At 45.5% G+C, this 25072-nt stretch overlaps 2 protein-coding genes across 4 annotated transcripts; both read left to right on the forward strand.

Moving 5' to 3' along the window:
* Window positions 1-314: 314 nt before the first annotated feature.
* VHL (von Hippel-Lindau tumor suppressor) lies at window positions 315-4447 on the forward strand. The gene is made up of 3 exons (XM_072128867.1): window positions 315-608; window positions 820-942; window positions 3638-4447. Exons 1-3 carry the CDS (start codon window positions 413-415, stop codon window positions 3817-3819), a joined length of 501 nt encoding a protein of 166 aa, XP_071984968.1. The 5' UTR covers window positions 315-412; the 3' UTR covers window positions 3820-4447.
* Window positions 4448-5710: 1263 nt separating this feature from the next.
* Window positions 5711-25072, forward strand: IRAK2 (interleukin 1 receptor associated kinase 2). 3 transcript variants are annotated; one of them, XM_072128866.1, is made up of 14 exons: window positions 5711-5735; window positions 6647-6796; window positions 14928-15107; window positions 15286-15390; window positions 15472-15557; window positions 17881-18069; window positions 18157-18221; window positions 18436-18547; window positions 21105-21214; window positions 21506-21698; window positions 22289-22351; window positions 22427-22627; window positions 22704-23103; window positions 24452-25072. In XM_072128866.1, exons 2-14 carry the CDS (start codon window positions 6679-6681, stop codon window positions 24568-24570), a joined length of 1941 nt encoding a protein of 646 aa, XP_071984967.1. In that variant the 5' UTR covers window positions 5711-5735; window positions 6647-6678; the 3' UTR covers window positions 24571-25072. The 3 variants fall into 3 exon arrangements, with proteins under 3 accessions (XP_071984967.1, XP_071984965.1, XP_071984966.1); XM_072128864.1 differs by lacking the exon at window positions 5711-5735 and adding an exon at window positions 5758-5938; XM_072128865.1 differs by lacking the exon at window positions 5711-5735 and adding an exon at window positions 5938-6078.

The raw sequence follows: 25072 nt of genomic DNA on the forward strand, positions 1-25072 counted from the left end.
CTGGAGCAGCAGGAGTGCGGGGGATTTCTGCTCTGAAGTCTGCAGAATTGTGAATGCAGCTCCGGAGTACATGATATAACCCGGGAGGGTCCACATTCCCTTTTACCTCATGTCAGGGTCGCCGTAAATTTCTATTTTTGTATAATTGTTTCTTGCTTTGTTACGTATGAAATTTTATTTTACCAGGATGATTTCTTTTTTTTTTTTAAATGAAATTGTTGAGGATCCTTTGCGCATTGTTCACACTGAGTCACCTGCGCTTTATGGTGCGGCTCCGCTGTAGAACTACATCTCCCACAATGCCGTTCGCCTCCCGGCCGTCACGTGACAGGACGGCTCGCGCGCACGTGACGCCGCCGGCGGTTGCCGTGGTAGCAGTTTGCGGCCTAGCTGACAGTGGTGAAGCCTCGGGATGCCGCAGGAAGCTCCGCCGCCGCCCAATGGCCTCCCTCAGCTCCGCTCGGTGAACAGCCGGCAGCTGGTCCAGGTTGTGTTCTGTAACCGCAGCCCCCGCACCGTGCAGCCGCTGTGGGTGAACTTCCAGGGGAGGCCGCAGCCCTACCCCGCCATAGCCCCGGGCACCGGCCGCAGGATGAGCACCTACCTGGGTACGCAGCGGCTTCCACTACCGCCATAACTCTGCTTGCTGCCAGTGAGTGGAGACGGCAGGGGTGCACTGACACACTGTCCCGAGCACTGCAGCTGTACAAGGCTGATGGGAGTGTATTCACTGACAGCAAGCAGAGTCGTCAACCCCCGTGTACATTGTCCCCTCCTGTACATTGTCCCCTCATCCGCGTCTCTTCCCCTTGTCCTCAGGTCACATTTGGTTGTTCCGTGAAGTGGAGACGAATGTGGCGCTGACCGCCAACACGAAGGACATCTACATCCCCTCCCCGAACGCCAGCGGGCAGCCGGCCATGGTGAACATCTGCCTGCCAGGTAATACTGCCCCCGCCAGGTAATACTGCCCCCGCCTGGTGACACCGCAGGACCTACCCCGCCTGGTAATACTGCCCCCGCCAGGTAATACTGCCCCCGCCTGGTGACACCGCAGGACCTACCCCGCCTGGTAATACTGCCCCCGCCAGGTAATACTGCCCCCGCCTGGTGACACCGCAGGACCTACCCCGCCTGGTAATACTGCCCCCGCCAGGTAATACTGCCCCTGCCAGGTAATACTGCCCCCGCCAGGTAATACTGCCCCCGCCTGGTAATACTGCCCCCGCCTGGTAATACTGCCCCCGCCAGGTAATACTGCCCCCGCCTGGTAATACTGCCCCTGCCAGGTAATACTGCCCCTGCCAGGTAATACTGCCCCTGCCAGGTAATACTGCCCCCGCCAGGTAATACTGCCCCCGCCAGGTAATACTGCCCCCGCCCGGTAATACTGCCCCCGCCCGGTAATACTGCCCCCGCCAGGTAATACTGCCCCCGCCAGGTAATACTGCCCCCGCCAGGTAATACTGCCCCCGCCAGGTAATACTGCCCCCGCCAGGTAATACTGCCCCCGCCCGGTAATACTGCCCCCGCCCGGTAATACTGCCCCCGCCCGGTAATACTGCCCCCGCCCGGTAATACTGCCCCCGCCCGGTAATACTGCCCCCGCCAGGTAATACTGCCCCCGCCAGGTAATACTGCCCCCGCCTGGTAATACTGCCCCCGCCTGGTAATACTGCCCCCGCCTGGTGACACCGCAGGACTGCCCCTGCCAGGTAATACTGCCCCCGCCTGGTGACACCGCAGGACTGCCCCCGCCTGTAATACTGCCCCCGCCTGGTGACACCGCAGGACTGCCCCCGCCAGGTAATACTGCCCCCGCCTGGTAATACTGCCCCCGCCTGGTGATACTGCCCCTGCCTGGTGACACCGCAGGACTGCCGCTGCCAGGTAATACTGCCCCCGCCTGGTGACACCGCAGGACTGCCCCTGCCAGGTAATACTGCCCCCGCCAGGTAATACTGCCCCCGCCTGCTGACCCCGCAGGACTGCCCCCGCCAGGTAATACTGCCCCTGCCTGCTGACACCGCAGGACTGCCCCCGCCAGGTAATACTGCCCCCGCCTGCTGACACCGCAGGACTGCCCCCGCCCGGTAATACTGCCCCCGCCAGGTAATACTGCCGGACTGCCCCCGCCAGGTAATACTGCCCCCGCCAGGTAATACTGCCCCCGCCTGGTGACACCGCAGGACTGCCCCCGCCAGGTAATACTGCTCCCGCCTGGTGACACCGCAGGACTGCCCCCGCCCGGTAATACTGCCCCCGCCTGGTGACACCGCAGGACTGCCCCTGCCAGGTAATACTGCCCCCGCCTGCTGACACCGCAGGACTGCCCCCGCCTGGTGACACCGCAGGACTGCCCCTGCCAGGTAATACTGCCCCCGCCTGGTGACACCGCAGGACTGCCCCCGCCTGGTGACACCGCAGGCCTGCCCCTGCTGGGGCATCTAAGGGGAAACTCCCCCAGCGTCTGACTGCTGGAGGGAGGGGGAGCAAAAGCCTCCAACCCAGTGCCCCAAACTGAAAGCTGGACAAGTGACTGTATACAGCGCCTGCTGGACCTGAGGACCCTACAAGTGACTGTATGCAGCACCTGCTGGACTCCAGGACCCAACAAGTGACTGTATGCCGCACCTCCTGGACCTGAGGACCCTACAAGTGACTGTATGCCGCACCTCCTGGACCTGAGGACCCTACAAGTGACTGTATGCCGCACCTCCTGGACCTGAGGACCCTACAAGTGACTGTATGCAGCACCTGCTGGACCTGAGGACCCTACAAGTGACTGTATGCCGCACCTCCTGGACCCGAGGACCCTACAAGTGACTGTATGCAGCACCTGCTGGACCTGAGGACGCTACAAGTGACTGTATGCCGCACCTCCTGGACCTGAGGACCCTACAAGTGACTGTATGCAGCACCTGCTGGACCTGAGGACCCTACAAGTGACTGTATACAACGCCTGCTGGACCTGAGGACCCTACAAGTGACTGTATGCAGCACCTCCTGGACCTGAGGACCCTACAAGTGACTGTATGCAGCACCTCCTGGACCTGAGGACCCTACAAGTGACTGTATGCAGCACCTCCTGGACCTGAGGACCCTACAAGTTAATGTTTTCAACGCCTGCTGGACCCCCTAACAATCAGATACTGATCCCCTGGATAAGAGACAAATGTCTTTTATGGAAGAAATGGGTCTTCCCACTATTTTATCTCCAAATATATATTTTTTTAAAACTGCGGGGGTCACACGTGATCCTGAAGCACAGCTGGAGGGCAGATTCTTATCCATGGGACTGCTCATAGATGTGAATGGACGCGCTGTGTAAAGTTGCTAGCGGTGTAGACTTGTTTTACTGTGTGAGCCATAGGGAGCATTTGAAATCTGGAGATTCCCTTTTGAGGATACCTGAGTATATTTGATGGTGGAGTTTTCCAGAACACGAGGTCAGACATAACGGTTCTGCCATAATGGTGTAACATCCTGTCTGACAAAGACCCTTCCTATACAATACATCCCGGAGGGTCGCCATCAGATCTTCATCCGTCTTCATTTGTTGTAGTTGTCCTTGGTGCCGGGGTGCGGGGTCCCTCGCCTTCCTCCCCCTGAGCTCCGCTTTGTTTCTCTCTTGCAGTGTTCAGCCTGAAGGAGCGCTGCCTGCAGGTGATCCGTGGCCTGGTGAAGCCACAAGATTACAGGAGACTGGAGATCGTGGCCTCCCTCTATGACGACCTGGACGACCGGCCAAATATCGAGCAGGATCTGCGGCGCCTGGCCGTCCGCTTCAGGGAGCAGGCGACACTAGAGAACTCCTGATCCGCTATGGTCAGGTGGAGGCGTCACTCCTCTTCTGGACGGCTGATACTGGGGTGCAGGAGGGCCCCCCGCAGACAATACTGGCCTATAACACCGCGCAGGAGCGGCTGCAGGTGGAGGAGGAGAGAATCGCAGCAACACTTAGTATCAGCAGAGATTTGTACATTTAATCGGCTTGAATCTGCCATCTATTTTTAATATGTTTCCTTTGCAGGTTAACACTGTCTATTGCTCTCTGCTGTCAGCCAATATTCGTTATCTGCTATTTCATGTACACGTTGTGTTCTTCAGTGTCGCCAGGAGATGCACAACACTTCATGATCCCTATAATCATGTTTCCTAATCTACCGGAGTCTCTTTTATGTCCTGCTAGTCGAGCAGGGAGCTCCAGCAGCACAGAGTATTTCAGGAGCAGCATACAGCATCCGTCATATCTTTTGCTGAGCTGCAGCGTCACATTAAGCCCCTTGTGCTTTCCTGGAGTGGTGCCTGAGCTCGGCCCCTCAGCCCCACAACAAGACTCTTTCCTGTAGATTTGGCTCTGCCGGGTCTCATCTTGTATATATTTTGTACAGATTTTTTTACATGGAGATGTATATACAATGTTATAATAAAATATCTACCCTGATCCTGTATGATGTCACTGTGTCCACAGAAACTGACCATGCTCATTAGGGTCCTATTTTATGGCCCTGCTCACACGTCACATATCCGTCTCGGAAATATTCATGAGGAAAATCCATTGCGTAGATCAGCGCTGTTCAGAGGAAAGTTCTGCAGGAGATCTGCCATTCGTGAATCAAAGGGAAAAAGGAGCACAGGATATATCACAGCGGGGGAGGGGAGGGGCATGTATCTGATACTTTTATAACCCAAATTGTTAGCACTCACATAACTCCATAGTTACACTTGTATCCAGTCCAGACAATCCTGAGCCTGCACTCAGCTGATACATTGTAACAAAACTGGGAATTGGGATTCTCTAGGTCACCAATATCTGAAAGAATCTGATATGTGAAGTCTGATTGAATTTTAGGGTCTATGATCTGAATTATTTTGAGGGCTGAAACTAAGGGTGTGGAATAAAGAGAACCTGTCACCAGGTTTTACCCCACTAAACTCCCAGCCCCCTCAGGTGGGGCATCCAAAGTCCTTTCTAGAATTTCATATTTAATGTGCACTGTCACCTGTTTAGCTTTATCAAAATGGACAAAGTCAAAAAGCGCCCAAAGTCAGACAAGTATGACTCTTCTCATCTCATTTTCACATAAGACGAGTGAAGTTTAGTGGTTGCAGGGGAAGTGTCACCTAAGATATTATAAGGATCTGACATCACATTAGGCTTGTGGCTTTGTGAGCTACAGAACCAGAGTTACAGGCAGCTAAGAACATAGTTGGAAATGCCAGTTGCAGATACAGACCCAGTTCCCGCCTATTTTTTTTTTTTAACTCCCCATACAGTATGTCCTGTTTTATAAAGATGAAACATGAAAGATGTTTTGAAAGATGAGATTCTTATCTTCAATATGACACCAGCAGCAGGTTTCTAGGTGCTATAGAACAGGAGATGGCTGGTGACAGGTTCCCTTTAAATTTGGTGCACGTTTCATTGAGGGGTCGGGTCAGTGTTAATTATGGGATCTGAATACATTTTCGTGTGTTACTTTGGATAAGTCGGTTCAGGATATATTGAGGGTCTGATGTGTTTCGGGTCTTACTTTTGCTATGTTTTGTTTTCCATGTGACAGTTGTCCTGCAGGAGTTCCCCTTTAAGCCTTTGGGATGTGCCCACCCTGCAGCACCCCCTTCTGTGTGCCCTCCCCGGTTCATAGGTTGTGCCTCGCTTCCTGCTCTACTGGTCGTGTTGCATTCTGTGCCTTCTGCCCTCCCCCGCCCTGCAGATACTATATACTCAGGTATACAGGAAGGAAGCTGAGGGGTTCCTGGGCAGGTTTAGGGGTGGCTGCATAGACTTGTTCCCTCCCCGTCCATAGCGCAGCCCCTGGAGCACACCCCACAATGAATCACTGGGAATTACAGTGACGGCTGTTCTGCCCGGATATTACCTAACCCTCCAGCTTTCGATTACCCCATCTCCTCTCCGAGCTGACGGCTTCAGGTAAGTGACGGCTCCCATGGAAATGGATCATGTGGTTCTGATGCTTTATTCTTAAGAACCGGATAATAACGTACAAGGGAAGCAGAGGCTGCAGCACTGTAAGGGTTAACAGACCCAGGGAAAGCCGAGGCAGAAGAAATGTAAGTCCTGCTGACAAGAACTTTTCCAGTGACTGCTACACATCACACTGCTAACGTTCCGGGTCAGGGAAAGCTGGGTGACGTTTCTGATGGCGGATGAGCAGGCAGCGCCGGATGTCTGATTCTAAGGATATGTTCTGTATATTACAATCCAGGGACCTAATATGTTGCACAGCTGAGGGATCGTCACAGTTGTATCCAGTCTATACAATCCTCATGGAGCTACTGTACATATCCTAGACTCCAGACTGATACACTGTGACGGAATATAATTACGGATCTGTGATGTAGCTGTAAGCACTGAGTGCCAATTCTTGTTTTTGGGGTCCCATTAAGAATATCATGGGCACCCCTGTATTTCTGTCATCCTTCCATTATCATGGATACATTCAGGGGCCATTTGAGGGTTCGCTACAATGTATCCAGTTGTGACGATTGGCTAAATATTCACTTTCCTATCCTGATAGTTTGTTACAATGTATCAGTCGGGATTCTGGGATGTTCCGCTCACAGAGGATTGTAGTTAGAACCTTTGCTCTGAGAAATTCTTATGTTTTTGACCTCACAGACTTCCCGCTGCTCTATCCGTGACCCGTGACCATGGCGTGTGCCCCGAGCAGCAGCCCGTCCCCCCTGATCATCGACATCTCCCCCAGAGTCCTGGACAATCTCTGCCGCTGTGTGGACACCCTGAGCGACTGGGAGTGGATGCGGTTTGGTAAGAGCTGAGGTTTTGTTCTGTCTTGTAAAGATTAAGGAAAAACATTTCTGTTCTTAAAGGGATAATCGACATTTCAGCTCAAATACTGATCTACTCGTCATGTGCAACAACACTGAAAGTATTTCACTTCAGTTACTAAACTTTTTACTTATATTTAGTAATTTCATATCTGCAGCATCAAAGGTTTAACTAGTCCATAGTAATTACCAGAGGATCACATCCAACATCCCAGCTCTGACTATGGAAATAACAACGTGACCTCTCACACTGCTCTGGAGAATTACATCCTCTTATACTCTGGAGCTGCACTCACTATTCTGCTGCTGGTGCAGTCACTGTGTACATACATGACAATACTTATCCTGTACTGATCCTGAGTTACATCCTGTATTATACTCCAGAGCTGCACTCACTATTCTGCTGCTGGTGTAGTCACTGTGTACATACATGACATTACTTATCCTGTACTGATCCTGAGTTACATCCTGTATTATACTCCAGAGCTGCACTCACTATTCTGCTGCTGGTGCAGTCACTGTGTACATACATGACATTACTTATCCTGTACTGATCCTGAGTTACATCCTGTATTATACTCCAGAGCTGCACTCACTATTCTGCTGCTGCTGCTGCAGTCACTGTGTACATACATGACATTACTTATCCTGTACTGATCCTGAGTTACATCCTGTATTATACCCCAGAGCTGCACTCACTATTCTGCTGCTGGTGCAGTCACTGTGTACATACATGACATTACTTATCCTGTACTGATCCTGAGTTACATCCTGTATTATACCCAAGAGCTGCACTCACTATTCTGCTGCTGGTGCAGTCACTGTGTACATACATGACATTACTTATCCTGTACTGATCCTGAGTTACATCCTGTATTATACCCCAGAGCTGCACTCACTATTCTGCTGCTGGTGCAGTCACTGTGTACATACATGACATTACTTATCCTGTACTGATCCTGAGTTACATCCTGTATTATACCCCAGAGCTGCACTCACTATTCTGCTGCTGGTGCAGTCACTGTGTACATACATGACATTACTTATCCTGTACTGATCCTGAGTTACATCCTGTATCATACTCCAGAGCTGCACTCACTATTCTGCTGGTGGTGCAGTCACTGTGTACATACATGACATTACTTATCATGTACTGATCCTGAGTTACATCCTGTATTATACTCCAGAGCTGCACTCACTATTCTGCTGCTGGTGCAGTCACTGTGTACATACATGACATTACTTATCCTGTACTGATCCTGAGTTACATCCTGTATTATACCCCAGAGCTGCACTCACTATTCTGCTGCTGGTGCAGTCACTGTGTACATACATGACATTACTTATCATGTACTGATCCTGAGTTACATCCTGTATTATACTCCAGAGCTGCACTCACTATTCTGCTGGTGCAGTCACTGTGTACATACATGACATTACTTATCCTGTACTGATCCTGAGTTACATCCTGTATTATACTCCAGAGCTACACTCACTATTCTGCTGCTGGTGCAGTCACTGTGTACATACATGACATTACTTATCCTGTACTGATCCTGAGTTACATCCTGTATTATACTCCAGAGCTGCACTCACTATTCTGCTGCTGGTGCAGTCACTGTGTACATACATGACATTACTTATCCTGTATTGATCCTGAGTTACATCCTGTATTATACTCCAGAGCTGCACTCACTATTCTGCTGGTGCAGTCACTGTGTACATACATGACATTACTTATCCTGTACTGATCCTGAGTTACATCCTGTATTATACTCCAGAGCTGCACTCACTATTCTGCTGCTGGTGCAGTCACTGTGTACATACATGACATTACTTATCCTGTACTGATCCTGAGTTACATCCTGTATTATAACCCAGAGCTGCACTCACTATTCTGCTGCTGGTGCAGTCACTGTGTACATACATGACATTACTTATCCTGTACTGATCCTGAGTTACATCATGTATTATACTCCAGAGCTGCACTCACTATTCTGCTGCTGGTGCAGTCACTGTGTACATACATGACATTACTTATCCTGTACTGATCCTGAGTTACATCCTGTATTATACTCCGGAGCTCCACTCACTATTTTGCTGCTGGTGCAGTCACTGTGTACATACATGACATTACTTATCCTGTACTGATCCTGAGTTACATCCTGTATTATACTCCAGAGCTGCACTCACTATTCTGCTGCTAGTGCAGTCACTGTGTACATACATGATATCACTTATCCTGTACTGATCCTGAGTTACATCCTGTATTATACTCCAGAGCTGCACTCACTATTCTGCTGCTGGTGCAGTCACTGTGTACATACATGACATTACTTATCCTGTACTGACCCTGAGTCACATCCTGTATTATATCCCAGAGCTGCACTCACTATTCTGCTGCTGGTGCAGTCACTGTGTACATACATAACATTACTTATCCTGTAGTGATCCTGAGTTACATCCTGTATTATACCCCAGAGCTGCACTCACTATTCTGCTGCTGGTGCAGTCACTGTGTACATACATGACATTACTTATCCTGTACTGATCCTGAGTTACATCCTGTATTATACTCCAGAGCTGCACTCACTATTCTACTGCTGGTGCAGTCACTGTGTACATACATGACATTACTTATCCTGTACTGATCCTGAGTTACATCCTGTATTATACTCCAGAGCTGCACTCACTATTCTGCTGCTGGTGCAGTCACTGTGTACATACATGACATTACTTATCCTGTACTGATCCTGGGTTACATCCTGTATTATGCTCCAGAGCTGCACTCACTATTCTGATGCTGGTGCAGTCACTGTGTACATACATGACATTACTTATCCTGTACTGACCCTGAGTTACATCCTGTATTATACTCCAGAGCTGCACTCACTATTCTGCTGCTGGTGCAGTCACTGTGTACATACATGACATTACTTATCCTGTACTGACCCTGAGTTACATCCTGTATTATACTCCAGAGCTGCACTCACTATTCTACTGCTGGTGCAGTCACTGTGTACATACATGACATTACTTATCCTGCACTGATCCTGAGTTACATCCTGTATTATACCCCAGAACTGCACTCACTATTCTGCTGCTGGCGCAGTCACTGTGTACATACATGACATTACTTATCCTGTACTGATCCTGAGTTACATCCTGTATTATACTCCAGAGCTGCACTCACTATTCTGCTGCTGGTGCAGTCACTGTGTACATACATGACATTACTTATCCTGTACTGATCCTGAGTTACATCCTGTATTATACTCCAGAGCTGCACTCACTATTCTGCTGCTGGTGCAGTCACTGTGTACATACATGACATTACTTATCCTGTACTGATCCTGAGTTACATCCTGTATTATACCCCAGAGCTGCACTCACTATTCTGCTGCTGGTGCAGTCACTGTGTACATACATGACATTACTTATCCTGTACTGATCCTGAGTTACATCCTGTATTATACTCCAGAGCTGCACTCACTATTCTGCTGCTGGTGCAGTCACTGTGTACATACATGACATTACTTATCCTGTACTGATCCTAAGTTACATCCTGTATTATACCCCAGAGCTGCACTCAGTATTCTGCTGCTGGTGCAGTCACTGTGTACATACATGACATTACTTATCCTGTACTGATCCTGAGTTACATCCTGTATTATACCCCAGAGCTGCACTCACTGTTCTGCTGCTGGTGCAGTCACTGTGTACATACATGACATTACTTATCCTGTACTGATCCTGAGTTACATCCTGTATTATACTCCAGAGCTGCACTCACTATTCTGCTGCTGGTGCAGTCACTGTGTACATACATGACATTACTTATCCTGTACTGATCCAGAGTTACATCCTGTATTATACCCCAGAGCTGCACTCACTATTCTGCTGCTGGTGCAGTCACTGTGTACATACATGACATTACTTATCCTGTACTGATCCTGAGTTACATCCTATATTATACTCCAGAGCTGCACTTACTATTCTGCTGCTGGTGCAGTCACTGTGTACATACATGACATTACTTATCCTGTACTGATCCTGAGTTACATCCTGTATTATACTCCAGAGCTGCACTCACTATTCTGCTGGTTCAGTCACTGTGTACATACATGACATTACTTATCCTGTACTGATCCTGAGTTACATCCTGTATTATACTCCAGAGCTGCACTCACTATTCTGCTGCTGGTGCAGTCACTGTGTACATACATGACATTACTTATCCTGTACTGATCATGAGTTACATCCTGTATTATACTCCAGAGCTGCACTCACTATTCTGCTGCTGGTGCAGTCACTGTGTACATACATGACATTACTTATCCTGTACTGATCCTGAGTTACATCCTGTATTATACTCCAGAGCTGCACTTACTATTCTGCTGCTGGTGCAGTCACTGTGTACATACATGACATTACTTATCCTGTACTGATCCTGAGTTACATCCTATATTATACTCCAGAGCTGCACTTACTATTCTGCTGCTGGTGCAGTCACTGTGTACATACATGACATTACTTATCCTGTACTGATCCTGAGTTACATCCTGTATTATACTCCAGAGCTGCACTCACTATTCTGCTGGTTCAGTCACTGTGTACATACATGACATTACTTATCCTGTACTGATCCTGAGTTACATCCTGTATTATACTCCAGAGCTGCACTCACTATTCTGCTGCTGGTGCAGTCACTGTGTACATACATGACATTACTTATCCTGTACTGATCCTGAGTTACATCCTGTATTATACTCCAGAGCTGCACTCACTATTCTGCTGCTGGTGCAGTCACTGTGTACATACATGACATTACTTATCCTGTACTGATCCTGAGTTACATCCTGTATTGTAACCCAGAGCTGCACTCACTATTCTGCTGCTGGTGCAGTCACTGTGTACATACATGACATTACTTATCCTGTACTGATCCTGAGTTACATCATGTATTATACTCCAGAGCTGCACTCACTATTCTGCTGCTGGTGCAGTCACTGTGTACATACATGAGATTACTTATCCTGTACTGATCCTGAGTTACATCCTGTATTATACTCCAGAGCTGCACTCACTATTCTGCTGCTGGTGCAGTCACTGTGTACATACATGACATTACTTATCCTGTATTGATCCTGAGTTACATCCTGTATTATACTCCAGAGCTGCACTCACTATTCTGCTGGTGCAGTCACTGTGTACATACATGACATTACTTATCCTGTACTGATCCTGAGTTACATCCTGTATTATACTCCAGAGCTGCACTCACTATTCTGCTGCTGGTGCAGTCACTGTGTACATACATGACATTACTTATCCTGTACTGATCCTGAGTTACATCCTGTATTATAACCCAGAGCTGCACTCACTATTCTGCTGCTGGTGCAGTCACTGTGTACATACATGACATTACTTATCCTGTACTGATCCTGAGTTACATCATGTATTATACTCCAGAGCTGCACTCACTATTCTGCTGCTGGTGCAGTCACTGTGTACATACATGACATTACTTATCCTGTACTGATCCTGAGTTACATCCTGTATTATACTCCAGAGCTGCACTCACTATTCTGCTGCTGGTGCAGTCACTGTGTACATACATGACATTACTTATCCTGTACTGATCCTGAGTTACATCCTGTATTATACTCCGGAGCTCCACTCACTATTTTGCTGCTGGTGCAGTCACTGTGTACATACATGACATTACTTATCCTGTACTGACCCTGAGTCACATCCTGTATTATATCCCAGAGCTGCACTCACTATTCTGCTGCTGGTGCAGTCACTGTGTACATACATAACATTACTTATCCTGTAGTGATCCTGAGTTACATCCTGTATTATACCCCAGAGCTGCACTCACTATTCTGCTGCTGGTGCAGTCACTGTGTACATACATGACATTACTTATCCTGTACTGATCCTGAGTTACATCCTGTATTATACTCCAGAGCTGCACTCACTATTCTACTGCTGGTGCAGTCACTGTGTACATACATGACATTACTTATCCTGTACTGATCCTGAGTTACATCCTGTATTATACTCCAGAGCTGCACTCACTATTCTGCTGCTGGTGCAGTCACTGTGTACATACATGACATTACTTATCCTGTACTGATCCTGGGTTACATCCTGTATTATGCTCCAGAGCTGCACTCACTATTCTGATGCTGGTGCAGTCACTGTGTACATACATGACATTACTTATCCTGCACTGATCCTGAGTTACATCCTGTATTATACCCCAGAACTGCACTCACTATTCTGCTGCTGGCGCAGTCACTGTGTACATACATGACATTACTTATCCTGTACTGATCCTGAGTTACATCCTGTATTATACTCCAGAGCTGCACTCACTATTCTGCTGCTGGTGCAGTCACTGTGTACATACATGACATTACTTATCCTGTACTGATCCTGAGTTACATCCTGTATTATACTCCAGAGCTGCACTCACTATTCTGCTGCTGGTGCAGTCACTGTGTACATACATGACATTACTTATCCTGTACTGATCCTGAGTTACATCCTGTATTATACCCCAGAGCTGCACTCACTATTCTGCTGCTGGTGCAGTCACTGTGTACATACATGACATTACTTATCCTGTACTGATCCTGAGTTACATCCTGTATTATACTCCAGAGCTGCACTCACTATTCTGCTGCTGGTGCAGTCACTGTGTACATACATGACATTACTTATCCTGTACTGATCCTAAGTTACATCCTGTATTATACCCCAGAGCTGCACTCAGTATTCTGCTGCTGGTGCAGTCACTGTGTACATACATGACATTACTTATCCTGTACTGATCCTGAGTTACATCCTGTATTATACCCCAGAGCTGCACTCACTGTTCTGCTGCTGGTGCAGTCACTGTGTACATACATGACATTACTTATCCTGTACTGATCCTGAGTTACATCCTGTATTATACTCCAGAGCTGCACTCACTATTCTGCTGCTGGTGCAGTCACTGTGTACATACATGACATTACTTATCCTGTACTGATCCAGAGTTACATCCTGTATTATACCCCAGAGCTGCACTCACTATTCTGCTGCTGGTGCAGTCACTGTGTACATACATGACATTACTTATCCTGTACTGATCCTGAGTTACATCCTATATTATACTCCAGAGCTGCACTAACTATTCTGCTGCTGGTGCAGTCACTGTGTACATACATGACATTACTTATCCTGTACTGATCCTGAGTTACATCCTGTATTATACTCCAGAGCTGCACTCACTATTCTGCTGGTTCAGTCACTGTGTACATACATGACATTACTTATCCTGTACTGATCCTGAGTTACATCCTGTATTATACTCCAGAGCTGCACTCACTATTCTGCTGCTGGTGCAGTCACTGTGTACATACATGACATTACTTATCCTGTACTGATCATGAGTTACATCCTGTATTATACTCCAGAGCTGCACTCACTATTCTGCTGCTGGTGCAGTCACTGTGTACATACATGACATTACTTATCCTGTACTGATCCTGAGTTACATCCTGTATTATACTCCAGAGCTGCACTTACTATTCTGCTGCTGGTGCAGTCACTGTGTACATACATGACATTACTTATCCTGTACTGATCCTGAGTTACATCCTGTATTATACTCCAGAGCTGCACTCACTATTCTGCTGCTGGTGCAGTCACTGTGCACATACATGACATTACTTATCCTGTACTGATCCTGAGTTACATCCTGTATTATACCCCAGAGCTGCACTCACTATTCTGCTGCTGGTGCAGTCACTGTGTACATACATGACATTACTTATCCTGTACTGATCCTGAGTTACATCCTGTATTATACTCCAGAGCTGCACTCACTATTCTGCTGCTGGTGCAGTCACTGTGTACATACATGACATTACTTATCCTGTACTGATCCTGAGTTACATCCTGTATTATACCCCAGAGCTGCACTCACTATTCTGCTGCTGGTGCAGTCACTGTGTACATACATGACATTACTTATCCTGTACTGATCCTGAGTTACATCCTGTATTATACTCCAGAGCTGCACTCACTATTGTGCATTTGCTATTCCCTGTTATCAGCATCACATGTTATGAATGACCAGACAACTCTACAGCGTTTCTATATGAGGCGTCGATCAGGGGATTACGTCACGCGGGAGCTGCTGTGGAGCTGGGGGCAGAAGTTGGCCACTGTGCAGGACCTGGAGGTCATTCTTCAGAAGCTGGAGCTCCTCCGCGCCCTGGAGATTCTGGGGCAGTGTAAGTTGTGATTTGTCTGTCTTGGTGTATATTCATTACCATTACAGAGCAGTCAGTCTTATCTGCAGCTCTGGCGTTAGATTCATAAGATCCATAGTAAAGAGAAGTTTTGGAGGCTGATATAATATAAGAAGTGATGTTTACAATAATAATAAGACAATTACAATGTATCACACAGACCCCTGTAGTCCTGTGACTGATGAGCGGAGGGGTAATCCTCAGGATTCTGGAGGAGCAGAAAGAAACTGCGGGACCTACAACGGCCTCACAAGAAAGGAGCCGGGTAATAACTATGGAGAGTGATGTATTATACTGACTGTGATGTGGGGAGCAGCCGGGACTAACTATGTCCTCTCTGTCACAGACTTTAAAGCTCCGTCACTCCCCTCCCCACCACAACCCCCATCAGAGCTGCTGAGGTCACTATCAACAGACTCCTACCCCGACCCAGTAAGTTATACATCTCCTGTATATAATGATATATGTACAGCCGGTATAACCTGGGGATCTCCTGTATATAATGATATATGTACAGCCGGTATAACCTGGGGATCTCCTGTATATAATGATATATGTACAGCCGGTATAACCTGGGGATCTCCTGTATATAATGATATATGTACAGCCGGTATAACCTGGGGATCTCCTGTATATATTGATATATGTACAGCTGGTATAACCTTGGGATCTCCTGTATATAATGATATATGTACAGCCGGTATAACCTGGGGATCTCCTGTATATAATGATATATGTACAGCCGGTATAACCTGGGGATCTCCTGTATATAATGATATATGTACAGCCGGTATAACCTGGGGATCTCCTGTATATAATGATATATGTACAGCCGGTATAACCTGGGGATCTCCTGTATATAATGATATATGTACAGCCGGTATAACCTGGGGATCTCCTGTATATAATGATATATGTACAGCTGGTATAACCTGGGGATCTCCTGTATATAATGATACATGTACAGCTGGTATAACCTGGGGATCTCCTGTATATAATGATATATGTACAGCCGGTATAACCTGGGGATCTCCTGTATATAATGGTATATGTACAGCCGGTATAACCTGGGGATCTCCTGTATATAATGATATATGTACAGCCGGTATAACCTGGGGATCTCCTGTATATAATGATATATGTACAGCCGGTATAACCTGGGGATCTCCTGTATATAATGATATATGTACAGCTGGTATAACCTGGGGATCTCCTGTATATAATGATATATGTACAGCTGGTATAACCTGGGGATCTCCTGTATATAATGATATATGTACAGCCGGTATAACCTGGGGATCTCCTGTATATAATGATATATGTACAGCCGGTATAACCTGGGGATCTCCTGTATATAATGATATATGTACAGCCGGTATAACCCGGGGATCTCCTGTATATAATGATATATGTACAGCCGGTATAACCCGGGGATCTCCTGTATATAATGATATATGTACAGCCGGTATAACCTGGGGATCTCCTGTATATAATGATATATGTACAGCCGGTATAACCTGGAGATCTCCTGTATATAATGATATATGTACAGCCGGTATAACCTGGGGATCTCCTGTATATAATGATATATGTACAGCCGGTATAACCTGGGGATCTCCTGTATATAATGATATATGTACAGCCGGTATAACCTGGGGATCTCCTGTATATAATGATATATGTACAGCCGGTATAACCTGGGGATCTCCTGTATATAATGATATATGTACAGCCGGTATAACCTGGGGATCTCCTGTATATAATGATATATGTACAGCCGGTATAACCTGGGGATCTCCTGTATATAATGATATATGTACAGCCGGTATAACCTGGGGATCTCCTGTATATAATGATATATGTACAGCCGGTATAACCTGGGGATCTCCTGTATATAATGATATATGTACAGCCGGTATAACCTGGGGATCTCCTGTATATAATGATATATGTACAGCCGGTATAACCTGGGGATCTCCTGTATATAATGATATATGTACAGCCGGTATAACCTGGGGATCTCCTGTATATAATGATATATGTACAGCCAGTATAACCTGGGGATCTCCTGTATATAATGATATATGTACAGCCGGTATAACCTGGGGATCTCCTGTATATAATGATATATGTACAGCCGGTATAACCTGGGGATCTCCTGTATATAATGATATATGTACAGCCGGTATAACCTGGGGATCTCCTGTATATAATGATATATGTACAGCCGGTATAACCTGGGGATCTCCTGTATATAATGATATATGTACAGCCGGTATAACCTGGGGGTCTCCTGTATATAATGATATATGTACAGCCGGTATAACCTGGGGATCTCCTGTATATAATGATATATGTACAGCCGGTATAACCTGGGGATCTCCTGTATATAATGATATATGTACAGCCGGTATAACCTGGGGATCTCCTGTATATAATGATATATGTACAGTTGGTATAACCTGGGGATCTCCTGTATATAATGATATATGTACAGCTGGTATAACCTGGGGATCTCCTGTATATAATGATATATGTACAGCCGGTATAACCTGGGGATCTCCTGTATATAATGATATATGTACAGTTGGTATAACCTGGAGATCTCCTGTATATAATGATATATGTACAGCCGGTATAACCTGGAGATCTCCTGTATATAATGATATATGTACAGCCGGTATAACCTGGGGATCTCCTGTATATATATGTATGTAGTGATATGGGCTTACACTGTCCTCCTCTGTGATGGAAGGTATTACGTACTCCGCAGCAGGAGAACAGTTTGTCATTGAACACCACGTGTCAGCACTGGACGATACAACAGCTGGAGGAGGCGACAGAGGGGTTCAGTGCGAGCAGGAGGATACACAGGGGGCAGTTCGCTGATGTCTTCATGGGCCGGAGAGGTGACTGTGTATACGCCATAAAGAGGGTAAAAGAGGTGAATATTATTACAGGAGTCTCCTCTGCTGTGTAATTCTCTGCATCACCTCAGGGGGCGCTGTTCTCATACCTGTGCTTTCTATAGGTGCGAGCTGAGCCGTCTGATAAGACAGAATCATTCTATGAAAAAGAGGCACAGATCGGGTTTCGGTAAGTGCAGGAGATCCCTCCATGCAAATAAATTCTCTGTATCTAGTTTAGCAAATACCTTTAGGTATTTAAGAAATTCAACTTCAAAACATGTTACCTGCACTGACACATTGTGACAAAATACTGGCAGAGGAAAGATCTGCGCTCAGCTGAGCCCATGTACCTGCACCCTCAGCACTGACACACTGTCTCACGGTATTGTCCCCACATACAGATGTCATCACCCCAATCTGCTGAAGCTGCTGGGATTCTGTACAGAGGACGGACACCACCACCTCATCCACCGCTTCATGACGGGAGGGTCACTGGACGTGGTGTTACAAAAAGTAAGGATCCCAAAGGACAAAGGGAATTCCCCTTCTTCTTTATGGGGTGACCCATCTATGGTGACAAATCATACATCATATATACATGATACCTGTGCACCCCCCATCCCTTCCCCCAGTCCATGGATTTACTGACGGCTTCATGGACTTTCCATTATCACATCCTGTTCTTCTTCCTGAGTTTAACTTCCATGAAATACCTTATTTAAAAAATATTTTCCATAAATATGAATGTTCTGCCATAAAGGATGTGCAGCTCTGGAGTATAATACAGGATGTAACTCAGGATCAGTACAGGATAAGTAATGTCATGTATGTACACAGTGACTGCACCAGCAGCAGAATAGTGAGTGCAGCTCTGGGGTATAATACTGGATGTAACTCAGGATCAGTACAGGATAAGTAATGTCATGTATGTACACAGTGACTGCACCAGCAGCAGAATAGTGAGTGCAGCTCTGGAGTATAATACAGGATGTAACTCAGGATCAGTACAGGATAAGTAATGTCATGTATGTACACAGTGACTGCACCAGCAGCAGAATAGTGAGTGCAGCTCTGGAGTATAATACAGGATGTAACTCAGGATCAGTACAGGATAAGTAATGCCATGTATGTACAGTGACTGCACCAGCAGCAGAATAGTGAGTGCAGCTCTGGAGTATAATACAGAATGTAACTCAGGATCAGTACAGGATAAGTAATGTCATGTATGTACACAGTGACTGCACCAGCAGCAGAATAGTAAGTGCAGCTCTGGGGTATAATACAGGATGTAACTCAGGATCAGTACAGGATAAGTAATGTCATGTATGTACACAGTGACTACACCAGCAGCAGAATAGTGAGTGCAGCTCTGGAGTATAATACAGGATGTAACTCAGGATCAGTACAGGATAAGTAATGTCATGTATGTACACAGTGACTGCACCAGCAGCAGAATAGTGAGTCTAGCTCTGGAGTATAATACAAGATGTAACTCAGGATCAGTACAGGATAAGTAATGTCATGTATGTACACAGTGACTGCACCAGCAGCAGAATAGTGAGTGCAGCTCTGGAGTATAATACAGGATGTAACTCAGGATCAGTACAGGATAAGTAATGTCATGTATGTACACAGTGACTGCACCAGCAGCAGAATAGTGAGTGCAGCTCTGGAGTATAATACAGGATGTAACTCAGGATCAGTACAGGATAAGTAATGTCATGTATGTACACAGTGACTGCACCAGCAGCAGAATAGTGAGTCTAGCTCTGGAGTATAATACAGGATGTAACTCAGGATCAGTACAGGATAAGTAATGTCATGTATGTACACAGTGACTGCACCAGCAGCAGAATAGTGAGTGCAGCTCTGGGGTATAATACAGGATGTAACTCAGGATCAGTACAGGATAAGTAATGTCATGTATGTACACAGTGACTGCTCCAGCAGCAGAATAGTGAGTGCAGCTCTGGGGTATAATACAGGATGTAACTCAGGATCAGTACAGGATAAGTAATGTCATGTATGTACACAGTGACTGCTCCAGCAGCAGAATAGTGAGTGCAGCTCTGGAGTATAATACAGGATGTAACTCAGGATCAGTACAGGATAAGTAATGTCATGTATGTACACAGTGACTGCACCAGCAGCAGAATAGTGAGTGCAGCTCTGGGGTATAATACAGGATGTAACTCAGGATCAGTACAGGATAAGTAATGTCATGTATGTACACAGTGACTGCACCAGCAGCAGAATAGTGAGTGCAGCTCTGGAGTATAATACAGGATGTAACTCAGGATCAGTACAGGATAAGTAATGTCATGTATGTACACAGTGACTGCACCAGCAGCAGAATAGTGAGTGCAGCTCTGGAGTATAATACAGGATGTAACTCAGGATCAGTACAGGATAAGTAATGTCATGTATGTACACAGTGACTGCACCAGCAGCAGAATAGTGAGTGCAGCTCTGGAGTATAATACAGGATGTAACTCAGGATCAGTACAGGATAAGTAGTGTCATGTATGTACACAGTGACTGCACCAGCAGCAGAATAGTGAGTGCAGCTCTGGAGTATAATACAGGATGTAACTCAGGATCAGTACAGGATAAGTAATGTCATGTATGTACACAGTGACTGCACCAGCAGCAGAATAGTGAGTGCAGCTCTGGGGTATAATACAGGATGTAACTCAGGATCAGTACAGGATAAGTAATGTCATGTATGTACAGTGACTGCACCAGCAGCAGAATAGTGAGTGCAGCTCTGGGGTATAATACAGGATGTAACTCAGGATCAGTACAGGATAAGTAATGTCATGTATGTACACAGTGACTGCACCAGCAGCAGAATAGTGAGTGCAGCTCTGGGGTATAATACAGGATGTAACTCAGGATCAGTACAGGATAAGTAATGTCATGTATGTACACAGTGACTACACCAGCAGCAGAATAGTGAGTGCAGCTCTGGAGTATAATACAGGATGTAACTCAGGATCAGTACAGGATAAGTAATGTGTATGTACAGTGACCCCCATGTTGATGTATTCTCTGTTCTGTATATGTTCAGGCTGGATCTTGTGTCCTGGGTTGGGAGAAGAGACTTTCTATGGCTATTAGTCTGTTGGACGCTGTTGATCACTTGCACAAGGCTGGAATATTTCACGGTAACATTAAGAGGTGAGTGCGCTGTATGTGCGGAGTATGTGTGACGTCCTCGGTGTGTGACTTCCCCGTCTCCTGTGTAGACATCTCCCTGTAATACTGGAGGTTATTACATCCTGCACCATATGTGTCCAGTCTTGGTTCCTCTTTTATAGTTCCTCCATAATTAACCTTTTGATTACCAAATCTTTGGATAAGCCTCTTAGTGCGAGCACACACCCCGATGGCTGAGCACGGCCTCAGAAGGGTCACAGTTAGATACAGGACGCTACGTTCTTACCTTAACCCCTTGTCTTCCCATTTCAGTTCTAACGTCTTGCTGGATGAGAACTTTACTGCAAGGTTGGGCCACGCAACGGCTCGTCCCGGTCCTGACCGATCGCCCAATTACACCATCGTGAAAACCCAGGAGCTGCAGAGATTCCAGCCGTACCTACCCGATAGCTACCTGAGGAGTGGCCAGCTCACCGCACACACCGACATCTTCTCCTGTGGTGTAGTGAGTGCAATGTCTCTGCTTCCTGAACTTTACAGAGTACAAGTCTTTTCCCTGCATAAGGCCTGCTGTATTTATAGCTGTATATACAGAACAGGAAAAAAACCCATAGGATTGTGTGAATGAATCCTAACACTGATACATTGAAGCAAACCTGCAGAACCAGCGGAGGAGGATCTGTACCGTTAGTGTGTTTAGCTTTCAGGTTATACTGGATATGATTGTAACAAAGCCTCAGCTGTGAGATTGTTGTATGAAAGTCTCTTCCTGTACTACAAATGCTGAATCCACCAGCAGCACAGTCCTCGCCTGTCAATCATTTTGCTACAATGTCACAGTAAAGGCTCTTAGCCTCATATTGAATGTACCATGAAACTGCACTGGGGGCCCATAATGCAATGTTATTCCCTTATCCACATGATTGGGCATAACATGCTGATGGGGTCTTCCCACTAGGACCCTCACCAATCATGAGAATGGGCCAATGAATAAAGTATTCTAAAGTTTACTTGTAAGGTGGATTATCAGGCCATCAGATGCAATTACAGGGATTTTTCTCAATCTGCCCATGATTTTCCCATGTGATATCACAGGTTTTAGCCGAACTTCTGACAGGACTGAAGCCCACCGACAAGGACAGAGACCCCACCTACCTGGTAAGGACATCCGTGTCCAGCTCCATGTTACAGGTTCTAGTTCTGATCTAATAAGACGCTGTCTGTTCCCTCCAGAAAGATCTGATCCTCTCGGAGGTCGAGCAGGTGAAATTAAAGAACCATCATGGAGCAGAGTCAGTGGATCTTCTGTGTGCGAGAGACATCAGCCAGAAATACTCCGATCAGAGACTCGAGAGATTGGGAAGAAGCTCCGCCGTACACTGGGCGTCTGCCGTCTGCCTGTGTCTGACCAAGAAGAGAGTGTTATTATCAGAGGTAGCCTTATAATAGTATCCTGTACATTATACTGCATTATATGTGCACTCAGCAATAACCCTCCTCCCAATAACAGGTGATGGCGATGATGGAGAAAGCTCAGGAGGCGTTCACAGATAAGGAACTCAAGGAGGCGACGTCCAGTGTAAACATCCCCGAGGAGAGCGACGAGTCCTTGTCCCTCAGTTACACCCATAGAGAAGTGGAGGAGCTGCCCAGCAGTTCCTGTAATGCGGCCCGTTCCATGACCAGCGTATCCGTCCCAGAGACTACGTACAGCTCAGCGCGGAATCAAGTCTTCAAAAAGAGTCCGTGTGAGCTGGACGAGTCCGGAAGCTTCGACGTCTATCCTGGAGACAGCTGGTACCTGGCCGAGCCGACATCTTCTGAGGCCGCAGCATCATCTGCTGGATATCCGGCCAAGTCTTATACATCTACAGGGAACATTCCCCAGGAGGTGTCACATTCTCCTACAGGTAAACTCATCTATCTATCTTATATCTATCTCATATCTATCTATCTATCTATCTATCTATCTCTCTATCTATCTATCTATCTATCTATCTATCTATCTATCTCCTATCTATCTATCTATCTCCTATCTATCTATCTATCTATCTATCTATCTATCTATCTATCTATCTATCTCCTATCTATCTATCTATCTATCTATCTATCTCTCTATCTATCTATCTATCTATCTATCTATCTATCTATCTATCTATCTCCTATCTATCTATCTATCTATCTATCTATCTATCTATCTCCTATCTATCTATCTATCTCATATCTATCTATCTATCTATCTATCTATCTATCTATCCATCCATCTATCTCCTATCTATCTATCTATCTATCTCCTATCTATCTATCAATCTATCTATCTATCTCCTATCTATCTCATATCTATCTATCTATCTCATATCTATCTATCTATCTATCTATCTCATATCTATCTATCTATCTATCTATCTCTCTATCTATCTATCTATCTATCTATCTATCTATCTATCTATCTATCTATCTCCTATCTATCTATCTATCTATCTCCTATCTATCTCCTATCTATCTATCTATCTATCTATCTATCTATCTCCTATCTATCTCCTATCTATCTATCTATCTATCTATCTATCTATCTATCTCCTATCTATCTATCTATGTATCTATCTCCTATCTATCTATCTATCTATCTATCTCCTATCTATCTATCTATCTATCTATCTCCTATCTATCTATCTATGTATCTATCTCCTATCTATCTATCTATCTATCTATCTATCTCCTATCTATCTATCTCATATCTATCTATCTCCTATCGCATATCTATCTATCTATCTATCTATCTATCTATCTATGTATCTATGTATCTATCTCCTATCTCCTATCTATCTATCTATCTATCTATCTATCTATCTATCTCCTATCTATCTATCTCCTATCTATCTCTCTATCTCCTATCTATCTATCTATCTATCTATCTATCTATCTATCTATCTATCTATCTCATATCTATCTATCTCCTATCGCATATCTATCTATCTATCTATCTATCTATCTCCTATCTATCTATCTCCTATCTATCTCCTATCTATCTATCTATCTATCTCCTATCTATCTATCTATCTATCTCCTATCTATCTATCTCCTATCTATCTCTCTATCTCACATCTATTCATCTCATATCTATCTATCTATCTCACATCTATTCATCTCATATCTATCTATCTATCTCATATCCATCTATCTATCTCACATCTATCTCTCTCCATTGAGATGAGGGTGTAAATAATTATTTCTCTTGTGTTAAACTCCATTTACCAGAAAGTAACGAACCATCTTGGGGAATTGAAGTAAATGAAGCCAAGTTGAAGCTAATGGAGAACATTGGACTTTATGCAGAGAACAGGGTGGACAGTTCGGTTCTGTTTGACTCGTCTTGAGCTGACAGTGTGTCCCTCTCCTGCTTACACTGATGGCTTACACGTATTCCTATGGAAACACTACTACCTTCCAGGGGACAAGCGTTTACTACCTCATCAGAGACCACCTCCACGTCAGCCATGAACTGAGAATAGGTGACGGTGCTGGGGCTCTCAGGCAGAACCAGTGTTGTAGGGTTCCTTTGACCCACCATAAACTCCTAGTAGCTGTTAAATTGGGTTGTCTTGGTTTTGGGTGAGAACATGAGCCCACCGGAGGATCCTCTGGTACTGTGGTGGGCCACTCCGACAACCACATCTTGTGATAAGTAAATCTTGGGCCTCATCCTACACAGACACCAGGACGCCCCCTGGACAACAAGTCACATCTGTTCACAGTGCAGCTATTTGTATATATTCCAGAATTTTTAATATTTCTTAAGTAAAACTAAATAAATGTATATTGTTTTATAATCTAATCATTAGTTTTATATATTGTGAACAATAAAGAAAATGAAATGTC

Source organism: Engystomops pustulosus, chromosome 10, assembly GCF_040894005.1.
Source record: "Engystomops pustulosus chromosome 10, aEngPut4.maternal, whole genome shotgun sequence".
NCBI lineage: Eukaryota > Metazoa > Chordata > Amphibia > Anura > Leptodactylidae > Engystomops > Engystomops pustulosus.

Bases quoted from the DNA above. Each gene is read 5' to 3' on its own strand.
- VHL (XM_072128867.1), top strand. From the start codon at position 413: ATGCCGCAGGAAGCTCCGCCGCCGCCCAATGGCCTCCCTCAGCTCCGC. The intron at 609-819 runs GTACGCAGCGGC...CCTTGTCCTCAG, and splicing joins CAGGATGAGCACCTACCTGG to GTCACATTTGGTTGTTCCGT. The intron at 943-3,637 runs GTAATACTGCCC...TCTCTCTTGCAG, and splicing joins GGTGAACATCTGCCTGCCAG to TGTTCAGCCTGAAGGAGCGC.
- IRAK2 (XM_072128866.1), top strand. From the start codon at position 6,679: ATGGCGTGTGCCCCGAGCAGCAGCCCGTCCCCCCTGATCATCGACATC. The intron at 6,797-14,927 runs GTAAGAGCTGAG...CCCTGTTATCAG, and splicing joins CTGGGAGTGGATGCGGTTTG to CATCACATGTTATGAATGAC. The intron at 21,215-21,505 runs GTGAGTGCGCTG...TTCCCATTTCAG, and splicing joins TTTCACGGTAACATTAAGAG to TTCTAACGTCTTGCTGGATG.